Below are 19,236 nucleotides of genomic sequence, written 5' to 3'. Positions count from 1 at the left end.
CCCCTAACCACTGAAGAAGGTCTTGACTCAAAACGTCACCCATTCCTTATCTCCAGAGATGCTGCCTGTTCCAGCTTTTTGTGTCTATCTTTTCATCATTTACCCTACTTATCAATTCAATATCTTGCACATGTCCACTACATCCTATATAGCTTAGTTTATGATCAGTCTGCAATTCCTCAAGGGCAGAAGTATTTGTTAGCTCAACTTAAGCAATCTCTACATTTTACAAAGTTGTCCTAGATGAATCACAAACAGTTTTGAAGTGAGAGTTTCCTTTATGGGTTTGAATGGTGTAAATATATCTGCCGACAGTATAATCAAGATCCAATCTCAGGCCGGGCAGTTCCTCTTCTCCCATCAGACAAGAGGTACAGAAGTTTGAAATTGCACACCTCCATTCATGGCCAATATCTTCCCAGTTGTTATCAAGCCTCTCATCTGCTAGAGTCAAAACCTGACTTTCTATCTTCGTCATTGGAGACTTTTGAACTATCTGTAATGGAATTGAACTTACACTAAATGTTGTACCCATTATCCTTCAACTGTGCTTTGTGGATTGTATTCATACGTGGACTTTCCTTTGATAACATGCAAACAAAAACTTTTCCCTGTACCTCAGTACAGTAACAATAATAAACTAAGCTCATACTAAACTACTACTTACACAGGTCCTAATCTACTGATGAACCATCTAATGCCCCACTTCTTGCTGAATCCCACCAATTCAAATTATCCCATTGATCATAAGACATTGGAGCAGAATTTGACCATTTGGCCCATTGAATCTGTGCCATCATTCGATCATGGCTGATCTATTTTTCATTCTGACCCCTATTTTCCTGCCTTCTCCCCATAAGTCCTTACTAATCAAAAACCTATCAATCTCCACTTTAAAGTACCCAACAACTTGGCCTCCACAGCTGTCTGTGACAATAAATTATATAGATTCCCTGGTCTGAGACCCTCCCACTACTGAAACAATCATCTCCACATCCACTCTATCTAGGCAATAGACAATAGACAATAGGCAATAGGTGCAGGACTAAGCCATTTGGCCCTTCGAGCCAGCACTACCATTCACTGTGATCATGGCTGATCATCCACATTCAGTACCCTGTTACTGCCTTCTCACCATATCCCCTGACTCCGCTATCTTTAAGAGCTCTATCTAACTCTCTCTTAAAAGCATCCAGAGAATTGGCAGATAATTGAAATTCTGAGGCAGATAATTCCACAGATTCACAACTCTCTGGGCGGAAAAGGTTTTCCTCATCTCCGTTCTAAATGGCCTACCTCTTATTCTTAAACTGTGGCCCCTGGTTCTGGACTCCCCCAACTTCAGGAATATGTTTCCTGCCTCTAGGGTGTCCAATCCCTTAATAATCATATATTTTTCAATAAGATCCGCTCTCATCCTTCTAAATTCCAGTATATACAAGCCCAGCCGCTCCATTCTATCAACATATGACAGTCCCGCCATCCCGGGAATTAACCTCGTGAACCTACTCTGCACTCCCTCAATAGCAAGAATGTCCTTCCTCAAATTTGGAGACCAAAACTGCACACAATACTCCAGGTGTGGTCTCAGTAGGGGCCTGTACAACTGTAGAAGGACCTCTTTGCTCCTATACTCAACTCCTCTTGTTATGTAGGCCAACATGCCAATAGCTTTCTTCACTGCCTGCTGTACCTGTATGCTTACTTGCAGTGAGTGATGAACAAGGACCCCCAGATCTCTTTGTAATTCCCGTTTTATTAAGTTGACACCGTTCAGATAATAATCTGCCTTCCTGTTTTTATCACCAAAGTGGATAACCTCACCTTTATCCACATTAAACTGCATCTGCCATGCATCCGCCCACTCACCCAACCTGTCCAAGTCTTTTATTATTCGGTAGGTTTCAATGAGATCGCCTTCATCCTTCAATATCCAGCTCCTACAGGCCCAGAGTCACCAAACACTCCTCATTTGATAACCCAATCATTCTCAGGATACTTCTCGTAAACCTCCATTGGACCCTCTCCATTGCCAACACAGCATAGCAAAGGGTAAATCTGAAAGCAGCTGAGTTGATGAAGGTCAATAGGAAAACATCAGGAATATCAAATAGTTGGAGTGAATCATTGACACAATATCAGGGTTTGAATGGCTGTGTGTAACAAAAAAAAGATTTTCTCCTGAAAAATATATGAATAAACACTTGAAGGTTACAATGTATTTTGCAATACAAAGATACCAGATGAATTATCTTCTATTTTTGCAACTATTACAACCAGCACTCGAAGCATTCAAAGTCTTTCTTGCATCATGTTGCACTGAAGTGGTTCATTATTGCTGAACAGGTCAGGTCAGGCAGCAATCAAATAGCCCATCCACCCACTGTAGCCAATCTTGTTTTCTGGTTGTAGTATCTTAGCTTTGTCGACAGAGATGGACTTGTGTGAACTCTCCATGTCCATCCCTTCAAATTCTACTGCAAGCAAACAAAGCCCCGAGACAGATGAACATTCTTCTTTTGTCAGTGCTGATTTCAGAACACCACCTCGGGCAAGAATTGGATGGGAGAAAAATAATAAATAAAACAACATTTCAGGAAACGAAGAGGATCTCAACATATCCTCCTGTCCTGCTGCCTCATCTCTTGTCACTTGAAATGTAATATTTTCCACAGAGTAGCGCACACATTCTGAAAGACCTGCAGGAGCAGCTGTGGGCACAGAATATCTGGAGGAGAAATGATTATAAAGCACTTAAAGGTAGAAAGGGAATGACAGTAACGATGAGCAACAATCATGGATGCACACTCTTGGATACAAATATCATTGCTGCTGTGGGATGTACGATTGTATGGCACCTGTTACTCTATAAAATGTAGTTGCCTAGGATGGCCTTTGCATGTTGATCGCATCACAGACCACAGAGCCAATTTTGTTCTGTCAAAGGATTATCCTGTCAGTGCAGACATCTCCTGTTTCTCTCCCATTCAAGATTCTACTCAATTCCCTTTGGAAAGATATTGCTGAATCTGCTTTTGCTGTTCTTTCAGGCAATGCAATCCAAATCACAGCTGTCCCTATACTGTAACACATGTACTACCTCCTCCCCCACCACCATCCAGGAACCTAACCAGGTAGAGATCACCTGCAACCCTTCCATTGACTCCATCTATACGTGATGCTGCCTCGGCAAGGCCACCAGCATAATCAAGGACCAGTCACTTTCTCTTCTTCCCTCTCCCATCAGGCAAGAAGTACAAAAGTTTGAAAGCGCATACATCCTGATTTAGGAACAGTGTCTCCCAGCTATTTCTTCGCAGGCAATTGAACAGTCCTCTCATCAGCTATTGTGCGGGCGACCTCATCGGAGACCTTTGAGCTATCTTTAATTGGACTTTATTGGACATGAATGGAATATATTGCACTCAATTTTGTGCCCTTTATCCTTTATCTGTGCACTGTGGATGATTTGATTATATTAATGTGTAGTCTTTTCTCTGACTGAATAGCACGTAAACAAAAAAGCTTTTCACTGTACCTCGGTACACATGACAGTAATAAACTAAACTAAAACTAAAACCAGCTCTCCCCTCAATCTCAGTCTGAAGAAGGGTCTCAACCTGAAACGTCACCTATTCCTTTTCTCCAGAGATGCGGCTTGACCCACTGAGATACTCAAGCATTTTGTGTCTATCTTCTTAAACTAAAACTAAGCTTGTGGCCTTGTCAATGTAGACAAGGTAACTGCTTTGATGAGCACATGCACTGTGTCTGCCATGGGCCTCTGGAGCTCCCATTTGCAAACCATTTTAATTCCTTCTCCACATTGACTTGTCTGTTTTCAGTCTCCTCCTCTGCTAGATGAGGCCAAATTTACAAACGGGGAAAAGAACCTTATGATCTCCCGGTTGCTAAACACTTTAATTCTTCTTCCCATTCCCACACTGACCTTTCTGTCATAGGTCTCCTCCATTGTCAGAGTGAAGCTAAACACAAATTGGAGGAACAGCATCTCATATTTTGCTTGGGGAGCTCACAGCCCAGTGATATGAATTATGATTTCTCTAACTTCAAGTAACCCCGGCATTCCCTCTCTCTCCATCCCTCCCCCACCCAAGTTGCACCAGCTTCTCGTTTTCACCCAACGAACAGCTAACAATGGCCTGTTTCCTTTATCATAGATACTTTTTGACATATCTTTGTTCATTCATTATTCTATATCTCTCTACATCATCGTCAATATTTCTCATTTCCCTTTCCCATGACTTAAAGTCTGAAGAAGGGTCTCTACCCGAAATGTTACCCATTTCTTCTCTTCAGAGATGCTGCCTGTCCTGCTGTTACTCCAGCTTTTTGTGTCTATCTTCTGTTTAAACCAGCATCTGCAGCTCCATCCAGCACCTTATTCTCCATCTGTGTAGTCTACAACATCATGGCATGAACAATGAAATATTTTAACATTTTATCTTTTCGATACAATACGATACGATAGAACTTTATTTATCCCAGGAGGGAAATTGGTCTGCCAACAGTCATAAAACACAACAAGATATATGAAACATGAATTCCATGATACTTAATACATGGTGTACTTCACTGCTTAGTCTCCTCACCAAAGCCTTTTGAAATGGGCTGAACAGTTGTCTCTCATGTTATTTTACATTATATAATCACCTGATTGTTGTACATAACATTGAATTGAAATTTTGTGGAGAGAGCAGAGGGAAGGAAATACACGAGATGTGGGCCACAATAACAACGGCAGAGGGGAAACCACAGTTCTGAAAGAAAGAAGATATTTCAGAGGCACCTTTACGGGAAATCTCAACATTGCAGCAAATGACAGAAAGAGAAACTGGGAGAATGGAATAGAGTCCTTACTAGAGGCAAGGTGGGATGAGGAGTAGTCAAAATAGCTGTGTGTTTCAGTAGGCTTGTATATTTGATTCTTGAATTTCATAATGGAATAGGTGTTTTATGGAGAAATGTGAATCCCAACAGCAAATGGAAGGACTTTTTGGTTGCTAAGCTAAAGAAAATATTTGAAAACATGATAAAAACTTCAGATATTCAAGTTAATCAAAGTCAAAGGAGATATGAAACAGTGCTGCTAATTTTGACAAAGAAAGTGAGGAATTATGGAATTATGGAAGAACAGGCAAAAACTGCAAATGGGCAAAACTGTTTCAAATGAAATGAAATACATTTGCACGGCATTTTAAAATGGTTAATGTATAGTTTGATGTGGATTGAAGAAATGCTGGAAGGGATCTGGGTTTAATAACAATATCAATGCTGAACATGACTAACTATATCAAGATTTTAAAGATGTCATTACAGTGTTGTACTCTGGTCAGCCTACAGCTTGAGTAATTTACTTGTCTAGAATGTCAAATATTAAGAGCCATGCCCTAGGTGCAAAGGAGAATAATAAGGCTGATCTCTAAGGATTGATTTTACTTTGTTCAGCAGTTAGTGTGGTTGTTGGACACTTGGAACTAAGTCCCTAACACAATATAAGGTCAAAATGGCCATACCTGAGTCTACTTGTGTCTCAATCTGAATATATTTCAATTTCAAAATAAATCTTTTTTGTTCTCAAGAAATTTTCAAGAAAAACACTTGTTTAAAGATTTCAAATTAAGTCGTTATCATCATAGAAATGAGCATGATATTGCATTTGTTCAGAGTTTGAAAATAAGTGACATATTTTGTACTAAATACAAAGCTCAAGTAAAATGTTATGATTCAGATTGTAAAGGTAATGCTTCAGTAGTAATATTTTCTGCAATAGTGCTTTCTTCTTGCAATAAGATGGTGGAATAAGAATGAGATTAGATATCCTTGGCAATTACCAGATTTATAATTTAATCACAAACATTTTGACCCACTGTTGCTTCTCCTGCCTTGAGTTTGAGTTTAGTTTATTGTCACGTGTACCGAGGTAGAGTGAAAAGCTTTTGTGTGTGCTAACCAGTCAGCGGAAAGACAATACATGATTACAATCGAGCTTCTACCCCACAAACAAAGCAAAGTCATGTTTTGGCAGCAGCACTCTCCTGCTGACAGTGACACCAAACCTCGCTGATTGGAGGAGGGTGGGCGGAGGGTGGAGTGGAGGGGGGGGGGGGGGGAGGGGGGGGGGAGGAAGGGTTGACAGTAATTAACTGTGTAGCAACATCACAATTATTTTACAGAAAAATTGAATCGTGAATGCCTGTACCCGCGCTGTCACTGTCAGATGTTTAATAAAACATTCAGATCAAACGATTTATCGAGAAGGGAGTATTTAAAATGGATGTATAAAAATGTGATGAACTGTAATTTGATGGTTTGCATATTTTTGGCAGGCTTATTATAAAATATCCATACAATGCATGCAGGATATAAAGCATGGTATTTATCTTCAGGTGATGACCTTACTTTACAAATTACTTCTTGAAAATGATGTATCTGGGAATATTTCCCAACAAATTAAGGAGGCAAAATAGCTGAAAACATAGAAGTATAAACTACTGGATCCATAAGCAAATAAATCAAATAAATCAAAAGCTTTTAAATACCTTGGTACACGTGACAATAAACTAAGCTAAACTGAAATCAATATCAGATCATTATGCATCCATTTTAAAGAGGTTAATGTTTTATATGCAATGTTTCATGGTCAAGAATGGTTACTATTCAAAACAACCTACTCATTGAAATGCTGACTAACATGCTGCATATTTCCAACTACTTATGTTTCTAACATTTCAAATAATCATCAGCTTTCCCTTTGTATCCTGTAAACTGCCCAATGTAAAGAGAGATTCCAGATAAAGATTAGTTCATATGCAATCATTTCGAATCAACCTTTCTTAAACTTCACTTTTTTTATTGATGAAACCCAGGGCAGCTAACATAATTAGTTGAACCATTCCAAAAGATTCCAAAATTGCTTGTGTAAATTGCATCCAATACAAATAATATTCCCATGCTCTTTTACACCGAAAAGTTCAGTCGCTGCACCGCACAGATTTGTGCAAATCATGTCCATTTTCAGGCCTAAGCAGATGCTGCAAATGGAACAATGCAATTCTTAGTTGTAGCAGCATAACAGGCCTGTTAATACTACTCATAGATAGCACAATAAACAAACGAAAGTTCAATAAATTTAAAAAATATTAGTGTGTTAAAAAAACGTCTGAAGTCCCGAGGGCAACCAAGTCTAGGTTTGTAGCTTAGTTGGTGTTTTTGTCATGTTCAAGAGCCTGATGGTTGTTGGGAAGAAACTGTTCCTGAACCTGGAGGTCACAGTTTTCAGACTGCTGTACCTCCTCGCTGATGGCAGGAATGAAATGGGAGGATTGCCACAATGGAGTGGGTCCTTGATGATGCTGACTGTCTTTTTGGGCAACACCTCCTATAGATCCCTTCGATGGCGACAAGAGGTCTGTACAAATACTGATACTGATGGGGAAGAAGCTGGTCTTGATCCTTGTGGTTTGTGCTTTCAAACTTTTGTATCTTCTGCCCAATATGAGAGGGGAGAAGAGGAAATTACTGGGAGTGAGTGATCCTTGATTATGTTGGTTGTTTTCCTGAGGTAGCATGAGGTATATATGGAGTAAATTAGGGGGGAGGCTAGTTTGCGAGACTGGGCTGCATTCACAACTGTCTGAAACTTATTTGGTCTTGGACAGAGCAGTTGCCATACTAAGTTGTGATGTATCCCGAAAGCATACTTTCTATGATGCATCTGTCGAAATTGATAAAAGTCAATGCAGAACTTTGGTTAGTCTTCTGAGGAAATGAAAACATAGGTACATTTTCTAGGCCATAGCATCAACGTGGTGGGAACAGAACATATTGTTGGTTATATTTACGCCTAGCAGCTTGAAATTCTCAACCATCTCAACTTTAACACTAATGTCTTGTTTTTGCAGTTTTCTTTCTTCTCACTGTGTTGTATAATTATGTATAATTTGTTCTTTGAGTCTATGTGCCTGCCAAGTACCTCACCATACAGGTGAATATCATAATAAATTCCACTTCACTTTGTAAATAGTTCGTTCTAAGCTTCCCCCAGTCTACTTTCAGTCAATAAGATACTGAGTCAAGCACTTGCGCATCTAAACTTTATTTTGGCAAAACACAATAACGGTTCTCCATTACTATACTTAACCACCACGGGTTCGATCCTTGTATCTGCTTGGCCAAGCCCTCCTAGCCTCGTGCAAGCAGAGACACTCCAGAAGGTCACGCAGTCCCAAGTATTCTCCCAGAAGATCGACACAGGACCTCGTGGGAGCTACCTTTTATAAGGTCCTTGAAACTTGAGAGGCCGAACCATATGGGGGTGGTCTCTTTACAGTACAATAACAGATATCGATTAACACAGTTCATGATAGCCATTTTCCTAACCCAATAATACAGTAACCAATACATTGTTTTCAAACAGAGCTTCTGGAAGGAAGCAAACATGGCAACATTTGCCCAGATATTCAAGAAACCCAGACAAGGCTCAACACTTAACCCAATCAACATCTAGCAAAATAAAGCTTTGCAACAATATTTACAATGTGTATGTTTGGTTTGCATTCACCCAATCCGTTTCATGCAATTTACACCTAATTGTAAGAAACTGCAGATGTTCCATTCTTTCCCTGCAACTCTTATCTGAGCTCTAGACAAGCTGGCACCATTGTGCAGCTTGTCCCATTTCTGCAGAAGGCACATTTAATTGACCAAAATGGCCTAGCAGCCCAGAAGCCTTTACTCAATTTTAGTGTCCTGGCATCTCCAATTTGGCCAGAATTAACAACTTGGGCAGCACAGTGGCAGAGTTGGTGCTTTACACCACCAGAGACCCAGGTTTCATCCTAACTATGGTTGCTGTCTGTACAGACTCTGTACATCCGCCCTGTGACTGCATAGGTTTCTCTGGGTGCTCCATTTCCCACCCATACGCAAAAGACATACACATTTTTATGTTAATTGACTTCTGTAAATTGTCCTCAGTATGTAGGATAGTGCTAGTGTATGGAGTGATTGCTGGTCGGCACGGATTCGGTGGGATAAAGGGTCTGTTGCCATGCTGTATCTCTAAAGTCTAAAGACTTGATAAAGACTGGGGCATGTAGTCCACACCAGCTCCTGCAATCGATGATCAGCTCCTGCATTTTATGATACTGAGGGAGAGATTGTTGTTTTGACACCATGCCGCAATGCTGTGTAAGTCTTTCATGTATGCCATGTCAGTCACTGTTTGTGATCCGGTCCAGTCAAGTCAAGTTTATTCGTCACATACACATACGAGATGTGCAGTGAAATGAAAAGTGGCAATGCTCGCGAATTGTGCAAAAAACAAACAAACTACAAACAGAATGGAACAGAATCACATATTCACATATTACATATTTGTGGGAGGGAGGGAAGAAAAAGGAAAAAACAGCAATTTAAAAAAAACATCACACAACAGTAAAATGGCACAGTAAAGTTAATCCCTGGTGAGATAGGAGTTTACAGTCCTAATGGCCTCTGGGAAGAAACTCCTTCTCATCCTCTCCGTTTTCACAACATGGCAACGGAGGCGTTTGCCTGACCGTAGCAGCTGGAACAGTCCGTTGCTGAGGTGGAAGGGGTCTCCCATGGTCTTGTTGGCTCTGGAGTTACACCTTCTGATGTACAGTTCCTGCAGGGGGGCGAGTGTAGTTCCCATAGTGCGTTTGGCCAAACGCACTACTCTCTGCAGAGCCTTCTTATCCTGGGCAGAGCAATTCCCAAACCAAATGGTGATATTTCCGGACAAGATGCTTCCCACAGCCGCTGAGGAGAAGAACTGGAGGATCCTCAGAGACACTCTGAATTTCCTCAATTGCCTGAGGTGGTAAAGGCGCTGCCTTGCCTTACTCACGAGTGCTGCAGCGTGTGATGTCCATGTCATATCCTCAGAGATGTGGACTCCCAGGTATTTAAAACCGTTCACCCTATCCACAGTTATCTGCAACGGTGTGTACGTCCTCGGATGATGTGCCCTCCTAAAGTCCACGATCAGCTCCTTAGTTTTTTTGATATTCAAGAGGAGGCTGTTGTTCTGACACCAGAGTGCCAGATCAGCCACCTCCTCCCGGTAGGCCTTCTCATCATTATCTGAGATCAGGCCCACCACCACAGTGTCATCAGCAAACTTGATTATCGAGTTGGAGCTGAACCTGGCCATACAGTCATGTATGTACAGGGAGTACAGTAGGGGGCTGAGGACACAACCCTGGGGGGACCCTGTGCTTAGGGTGAGGGACTTCAATGTATTTCCCCCCATCTTGACTACCTGGGGCCTGGCGGTGAAAAAGTCCAGGGCCCAGGCACACAGGGAGGTGTTGAGCCCCAATTCCAGCAGCTTCTCGGCCGGTCTGGAGGGGACTATCGTGTTGAAGGCTGAACTGAAATCTTTGAACAGCATCCTCACTAGCCCCCCTTCTGGCTGTCAAGATGAGAGAGAGCGGTGTGCAGAACCTGGGAGACTGCATCGTTCGTGGATCTGTTCGGACGGTATGCGAATTGTAGCGGGTCCATGTTGCGAGAGAGGAAGGCGCAGATGTGTTTCTTGACCAGCCTCTCAAAGCATTTCATGACTACCGAGGTAAGGGCCACCGGACGGTAGTCATTCAGACAGGCTGGGGAGGCATTTTTAGGTACCAGCACAATGATGGATCTTTTGAAGCAGGCAGGGACGGTGGACTTGGCCAGGGAGAGGTTGAATATTGTAGTGAGCACTGGAGCTAGCTGCGTAGCACAGGACTTAAGTACTCGCCCCGAGATGCCATCGGGGCCTGCAGCTTTCCTCGTGTTCACCCGTGTCAGAGCCCTCCTCGCGTTGTGCTCGGACAACAAGAATGTGTGCACATTCCTCCCTTCAGCTTCGGTAGCCAGCACGCTGGCGGTATTGTCGTTAGTCGGCAGACCTGGGGTGATGTTGCCCGTCTCGAAATGAGCGTAAAAGGAGTTTGGGTCATCAGCTAGGGAGGTGCCGGCACTTCCAGTTGAGGGTGGGGTGCTCCAGTAGTTGGTTACAATCCGTAGCCCCTGCCAGAGGCGTCTGGTGTCCTGCTACTCCATCTTGTTTCTGTACCTCCTTTTTGCGTCTTTCACCGCCCTTCTCAGTCGGTAGGACTCTGCCTTGTAGACGTCCATATTTCCGGATGCCAGGCCCGAGTTGTAGGCAGCGGTGCGAGCATTCAAGGCAACACGGACGGACCTGCCTACCCAGGGTTTTTGAGTCAGAAAGGTGCTTACCCTTACTGTGGGGACGATGTCATCGGCAATTGTTGCGATGAAGTCCGTGACTGCTTCCGCGAACTCACTGACGTCACTGAAACTTGCTTGGTCCATTATGATGTTGTCATCTGCAAACTTGTAAATGGTGGCAGGTGAGAATTTGGCCATACAATTACAGGAAGGGATTACATACACACAGTTGCTGGGCACTGCTGGTGAGATTCATCATGGAGGATGTATTGTCACCTATCCTTATTAATTGCATTTTACAAGTCAGGAAGTCAAGGGTACACTTGCAAAGGGAGATGCTGTGTATCAGGTCCAGGAATTGGGAGATGTGTTTGGCTGGAATTCCAGTGTTGAAGGGAGAGCTATAGTCAATAAAGAGGAGTCTGTTGTATGTACCCTTTTTATCTAGATTTTTGAGAGATGAGTGTAGGCCCATGAAGATAGCACCTGCCGTGAACCTGTTGTGGTGGTATGTGAATTGCAGTGGATCAATGCTGTCAAATGATTGGATTAATTTATGTTTTCTAAATGATGCATTTCCAAGAAATGCATGAAAACAGTTTTGTGAAGGAGTCAGACCACACGAGAGACTGTAGTATTGTGAGTGCCAAATTAGTAATTTAACTACCACTGCTGACATCTGCATCTGTATGTGGTTTTTTTCAACAGCATTGATGAACACATTGATCTATTTTAATTCTGTTCTTTATTTAAATGTTTAATTCTCTGCTTCATGCACTGAATAGTCAATCCTTATAGTTTGTTATTTTTTGCAAATCCCCAGTGATCTTTCTTAAATTTGATCATGGTCATTAATAGGTGTCAAGTGCAACACCATTCCTACTAAGTGGAAAATCAAATGGCATGTTTATTCTTTGAAGGAGAATGTTAATCCGTCTTATATCAGATGAATCAACAATAGATATCATCAGATGTAACATAAAAATTTCAAGAAATTCAAACCACATGCATTACTAAAGCACTTTGTAACCCACTGAGTCACAGCAGATTACCACTCTGGTCTTTGTGCCAAAAGGTTATAGAATTAAATCGCACCCTGAAGATGTGCTCAGAAAGATTATAAGATGGAAGTGCGATATTGCATCCTCGTAAAAGTTACTGCCTTTCAGTTAGGCTCCTAAGTGAAGCATCCCAAAGCATTCTATTATGTAAAGACATGTGAACTAATCACATAATGTAAAAAAGTACAGCACTGGAACAGGTCCTTTGGCCCACAATGTCTGTGTCGAACATGGTGCCAAGATAAGCTAATCTCATCAGCCTGCACAATTCCCACCATTCTCTGCATTTCCATGTGCCTACCTGAAAGCTGTTTAAATGTCATTGTTATATCTGCCTCCACCTCCACCCCTGGCAGTGCGATCAATGCACCCACCACCATCTGTGTAAAAAAAACTTGGCCTGCACATCTCCTTTAAAGCTTTCCCCGCTAGTCTTTAACACTTCCACCCTGGGGAAAAGTCCATCTTCGATCCACTGGAAGAAGCAATGAATATCAAGGTGGAGTCAAAAAAATTAATATCATACATTAATATTAATAACAGTATTTTAAACATAGAATTACCATCACCAGGGGCAATTAGAGAAGACTGGGAAAAAGAATTAATGACAAAAATCTCAAAAGAAACATGGGAAAAGTATTTGATATATATACATAAATGTTCGATCAATGCTAGACATAATTTAATTCAATTTAAAATATTACATAGATTATATTATTCAAAAACTAGGTTGAATAAATTTTATCCAAATATTTCTCCCATCTGTGATAAATGTCTTTCTCAAAATGCCAATATTGCACACTCATTTGTTTCTTGTAGAAAACTTTATAAATTTTGGTGTGACATATTTGATATATTCTCAAAGCTATTTAAGATAAAAATGGAACCTAATACTGAAATGATTATATTTGAAGTGGAGACGGGAACAAATTAAATACACACCAAAACTCATTCTTCAATTATGGGTTAATAATAGCAAAACAACTCATACTTAAATTTTGGAAAAATGCTAATATACCAACATTTAAAATGTGGATCAGTAATATGCTGGACACAGCACATCTGGAAGAAATGAGACTCCTCCTAATAGATAAACAAGACCAATTCTTAATGAGTTGGTCCCCATTTATTGATTTCTTGGAGTCATGTGGTGCAACAGTATCGTGAAAATTAAAAGTTTCAGGTATGGGTGAAAGACGATCTAGAACATAAAAAATCATCTCCTTGTGACGATTGAATAAACTCCCTCCTGCTTTCCCTCCTCACTTATTTATTTTCTTCACTATTTTCTTTATCTGCCTTTCACTCGCGCTCACTAGCCAATCCTTCACTCTCTACTACCTCTTTTTCCTTTTTCTCTTCTTACTTTTCTCTTTAAAAAAATTAAAAAAGGAAGTTGTACAGAGAATGTAATATGGTAACATAATTTTGGGTACCTGTAAAAAAGTACCACTGTATTGTACTTCTAATAAATAAAATTATTTAAAATTTTTTTTTTTTTTTTAAAAAGTCCATCTTCACAGTGTGTTGTATCCGGAAGGCTATAAGTGTTATCAAGGATTTGTCCATTCCTTTGTTTCTTTTCTACGTTCTGGGAGAAGATTTAGGAGCCTGAAAGCTCAGAGGTCCAGACCTCTTCCCCACTGCTTTCACACTCCTGAATCAATCACCTCTTTCACACCCTCTTACTGGACGTGTCACCACGTACTTTTACTCATAATTCTACTTCTATTGTATTTTAATATTTTTGGTACTACCTGTACTTTGAATGACACTACCATCTTGCACCATTCTGTTGTTTTGCACTCATTACATTTATTGCTGTGTCCATCATTTCTGTATGTATCAGTGTTTAATTTGTGAGCTTCATGGGAGCACGAAATTTCATCACACCCTGGTATATATGACACTATACTAATCTGCAATAGCATTTGACGTTTAATTTTTCACTTCCTTGAGATCAAGATCTTCCTGAAAAGTCAGCATTTAATGCCCATCCCAAATGCCCATGAGTAGGTGATGAGAATGTAAGCTGTTGTTCTGCTGAAGACTCTTCCACACTAATGCTTGGTGGGGAATTCCCAGATTTATATACAGTGAGATAAAGGAATGGTGCCTTAGTTCCAGGTATGCTATTGCACAGCTTGGAAGGATAGCTGGATTGGAGATGTTCCCCTGTTGTTCCTGTCCTTCTTGGTAGTTGAGGTTCAGTTTTGGGAACTGCTGTGAGAGTAATCTAGGCGAATGACTGCAGTGTATTTAGTTGAAGGTACACACTGTTGTCGCCGTGTGCCAATGGTAAGGTGAATGAATGTTTATGGGCCGTTGACCAAGAGAGCTGCTTTGTCCTAGATGAAGCTGAGCTCTGGAGTCTTGTTGGAGATGCATTCATTCAGGCAGCGGGAATTCATGTTCATGAAATGTTCATTCCATCACATTTGTGCCTTGTAGATGATGGAAGGGCTTTGGGGAGTTTGGATATGAGTGATTTGCATTGTGTTCTCCTTTTAATGAACACAATATGCCTGGAAAACGTTTTACAAACTCAAGTAGGTGCCAGCATTACAAATCTACGGAATGCGGTTGTAAATGTTTTGTAGTCTCAACTTTCACATTTACAGCACAACTGAGAAAAAGATGTTCTCCTCTGCTCCATTTACAATGGCGCAGAGAATATTGTGCTCTTATCAAAACAGATTACGTGAAATCAGTGAGAAATGCTAACCAACATAAGAAACTGCTATGCCTGTGGTACCGAACCTTTACCCTTGTAGATATGCTTTCTGAGAAGGAGTGAGGTGCTTGATGACCTCCAGCATTTTCTGTAGAGGTGTTGCATTCCACAGCATTCAAGTCCGGAATGCGTTGATGCATGCATTGCAGCCAGCTGGTGTTTCTGAATAAACTCTTGAGCTTACCTTCAATGTGATCTGGCTCAACTTTTGCATTTTCCATTGAGTAAATTTAAAATGGATATAACAAATATATCGTTTTCTCAGCAATGACATTCAACTGATATTTGCTTCAGGAAAAATAAACCAAGGGTGCTTTCTCAATGTGGCCATGCAATCTGCAATTGTATTGAGGCATCCATGTTCCTCCCAAAATGTATTTCAAATACACATAAAGTACACATAGTGTGATAAGGCCAACATCCAAAAGGGCTTCGGAGTATTACAAATGAGTCACATCTACAGGGGAAAACAATGAGGACCAAACACCCACAAGCTTAGCAGTTTCTTATGTTGGTTAAAATTTCTCACTCTGTTTTGATGTAATCTGTTCTAATAAGTGCACAATATACTCTGCACCAACTTAAACACAGTGACATGATTCAGTATGTCCTCTGGTTCGCTATGACATATGAATATCAGCACTGGAAATCACCCTAATTCAGAAATTAGTCAGCAATCTACTGCATCACTGACGTCAGTTCACATCCTTATCTCATTGTGCCATTCCTAATGATTATTTATTGTGCTTCAAGCACACATTTTGTGCACGATGACATTCTGATTTTGATGGTATGGACAACTTGCAGGACCCGCTTGTGAACACCAAACATTCACTTGAACCTTTAAAATTAACCTATTGGGAATAATATGAGGAAAAGTATGGGAAGCAAAGAACACACACCCAAGCCATTTTTTAATTAATGTGTTCATCCTTCGTATATCTTGATGTAGTCCTTTTCTCCCCTGATCTATTAGCTAACATAGACAAAATAATGAATATGCCACAACAGCAGGTCCTTTACTGAGGACCTGAATAACTTGTTTTTCCTGTCATGTTAACTGTTCTATTTATTAGAATTGGAAAGTAGATCATCTCATGTGTAATCCTATCATCAAATCTGCTTTCTCTGCAGCCCTGATTTAAGCTGGAGAGATGTACAACACCTGATTGCAAAAACTGCAAAGATACCCAACCCTTCGCAAGTGGGCTGGCACATCAATGGCGGGGGTTACCATGTCCACCACAGGTACTTTTATCTTCAGTTTACATTGATGTGGAAACATTCTTTACTTGAGTTTTATTCAGATGCCTATTGCTTGGCAGTTTACAATTATTTTGTTATATTTTGTGATCCTGCGCAAATACATGGATACATTGGTTAACCCTCATTAAATGACCCGCTTCTGGAATATATGAAGGAAATCAGCAAAGGATTGTTAACTTGATTGCATGTGACCTTTTTACAGTATAGGTATTCCTTCATTTAAAAATGTGTTACATTTTGGATAAACTATTTATTCAGTGAATACTTAAATGAAAAAGACATTTATAATTATATCTTCAAAACACTATCTAAAAACATACATATTGTACATGATATATTCTTGCAAGGGATACATCTCTCTTCCCCACTGCTTTCCCTGCCTCTCTTTCTCGCCCCTCTTCCTCCCCTCCCTCTGCCTCACCATTGTTGCCCTCCATCTTATCTCCTCCTTAGGTCTCTATCTCTTTCTGGTCAGGCTCTCCCTCGTTCCCTTGGCTCGCTCTGTTTCTCTCCCCCAGACCAGCCATTTTGTTCCATGACCCGCTCTCTCTTACCTAGCTCCCACTGCCTTCATCCATTCTCCCACTAATCTCCCACTTTCCTCCCACCCTCATTCCCTCTTCTGAACCTTGCACTCCCTTCCCCTCACTCCCATCCTCTTTACCTATCTAATTCCAATCCTCCCCTTTTTCTCAACCCTCACTATTTTTCCAATGTCACTACATTCCTCTGACCACCCCAATCTTCCAATTCACTCGTCTTCCATATTCCTTCATTTCTCTTCAACACAACTCCTCCCTTCCCCTTTCCCATGCCTTCCCTTGTCCCTTTGGCAGGTACAGATTTTGTTGACACAACAGAGTATCCATGCCAAAAAAATCATTCCCCATTCAGTTGCGATTTCAATTGCCATTTAATGCAAAAAATAAATTGTTCCTAGTTGCTAAGGAAGTTGCGGAAATTGACAGTGAACAATCTGAAGAGTCAGTTATAGTACAAGTTTGTAAATTGAATATTTGTAAATCAAGGGACACCTCTAACTGTTAACAGAGTGATTTAGTATCTGTTGTTTTATAGTTATTATGTTTGCAGAAAAACATTATACATCAACAAATATCATGCTCCACGAAGTAGAAAAACCGTTACAACTCTGGCATTTGGAAGTTTGACAAAATGTACGAAATTACCATTAGTGACAGACAGACAGACACAAGTATTAGCCATAAAGAAAATTGTGCTAAAAAATCTATCAAAGCCTCTTTATGAGAAGTTCCCTAAAAATACTTACCTTTGGTTGCAATTCAAAATGTTCTGGCAACCCCCCAAAAATATGCAAAACTGTGCAACTTTTTAGATGATGGGTTAGTTCTCACATCCTAAATATATGATTACAAATTCTGAAAGAAATTTCAGTGCAAGGGCACAGGTAAACAGCGATAATTTTCTGTTACACACCTTTCCATCCTTGTATGCCATTTGAGAAAGATATTGGTATATGAAGTCAATTTCTACACCGTCCGCAAAAGTTAGCTGCTGATTTACATAGTTGAAAGAACTTTTTTCTTATTTACCAAATTATTACACAAGAAGGAGGCCATGGTGGCTCCCAACATGCAATCCCATCCCTTTTGCTCTGCAGTGCCTCAACTCTCACTTGCTTTTCAATATCCCTTTAGTTTTTACGCTACATACATACATAAAGGGATTATTTACTGCAACTAACAAATCCACCAGAACATTGGCATGTGGGAGGAAACTGGAACATTCAGTGGAAACCCACACAGTCACGCAGAAAATATCAAAACTCTGTGGAAACAGCACTAGAAATTAGGATCAAAGCTGGATCCTAGGGATTATACGGCAGCAACTCTACCTGTTACACCACTACATTTTTGAGTAACTCAGAAGGTTAATTTTGAGTCGTGACCCTTCTGCCCCTTTGTGTTCTTTGCGTGATTCCAGCATCTGCAATTCTCTGCATCTGCACCGCTGTGCTGGCCAGAGGAAGGAGGTGGGGAGAGGGTGGCATTGAGAGGGGAAGATGGGGAGGACTGGTGTGGAAGGTTTGGGGCAGTGAGTGGGTGGTGGCAATGCAGAATGGGATAGGGAGACAGTGAAAGGAGGATCATAGTGGGAGAGACACAGCAGGAGCCAGGAAAGAGCAAAAGCCCGAGGGAGCCAAAAATGAGAGACCAGTGTTTGCCACTTTGCACCTTGGATGGAGCCAGAAAATGTCAGGATGAGCCGGTGCAACTTGCTGTCCTCAGTCTAAAACCACAATAAAAACAAAATAGCTCCTAAATGCCTGTGCGCAATGTACAAAACCATTTACCATCAGCATGGCAGAACAATATAATTTAATCCTCTCAATACATTGACAAAGGAATAAACAAACCTAAGTGATATCTGTAATGGGCATGAGAAAGAGGCTTTTTATGGAGTGACTGAGATCTAAGCAGATTTAAAAAGCATAAGTAAACAAAGTGGAAATTAAATTGAAACATATTATATTTGACGTTAATCGTATTTGGTTATGTTCTTTTTAAGGTATTTAGCACCTTTTCAACTGGAAGGTATATAAAAGCTAAAACAGTTACAACAACAATAAAATAACATTGGCGAACAGCCGGTACTCAACTGTGCAAATTTGCTTGCTTTGACACTTTTTCAGACCTCCGATTAGCATGTTCAAAGAGCTAATATTTGTTTACTCTGCACACTTTAATGATATTAACTGGAACTTCGGAGGGAGACCAGACATGTGTTATGGTGGCTAGAACTCAAGGTTGGTTCCTCTACAGAAGAGATTGTTGGACCAATTTTTCCACAGAATTGCAAATTCAAGGCTATGATACGGTGCGATATAACTTTATTTTACCCAGGAGGGAAATTCAGTCCCAGGACTGAAAATTAGAATCTTTGTAAATTAATGATTATTTTTCCACGCCT

The 19,236-nt window shown here is 40.7% G+C and overlaps 1 protein-coding gene across 1 annotated transcript in view; it reads left to right on the top strand.

Annotated features, from left to right (window-relative positions):
* Window positions 1-19,236, top strand: part of LOC116973735 (PC3-like endoprotease variant B) — a 704,916-nt gene that overhangs the window by 291,626 nt on the left and 394,054 nt on the right. The window contains exon 9 of the mRNA XM_033022045.1: window positions 16,156-16,269. Within this exon, the coding sequence (XP_032877936.1) occupies window positions 16,156-16,269 (114 nt within the window). The remainder of the gene's footprint in view (window positions 1-16,155; window positions 16,270-19,236) is intronic.

The sequence above is a fragment of the Amblyraja radiata genome, chromosome 5, assembly GCF_010909765.2.
Source record: "Amblyraja radiata isolate CabotCenter1 chromosome 5, sAmbRad1.1.pri, whole genome shotgun sequence".
Lineage (NCBI taxonomy): Eukaryota > Metazoa > Chordata > Chondrichthyes > Rajiformes > Rajidae > Amblyraja > Amblyraja radiata.
The sequence above is the reverse complement of the archived record's forward strand: the minus strand, read 5'-3'. Positions and strand labels throughout refer to the sequence as shown.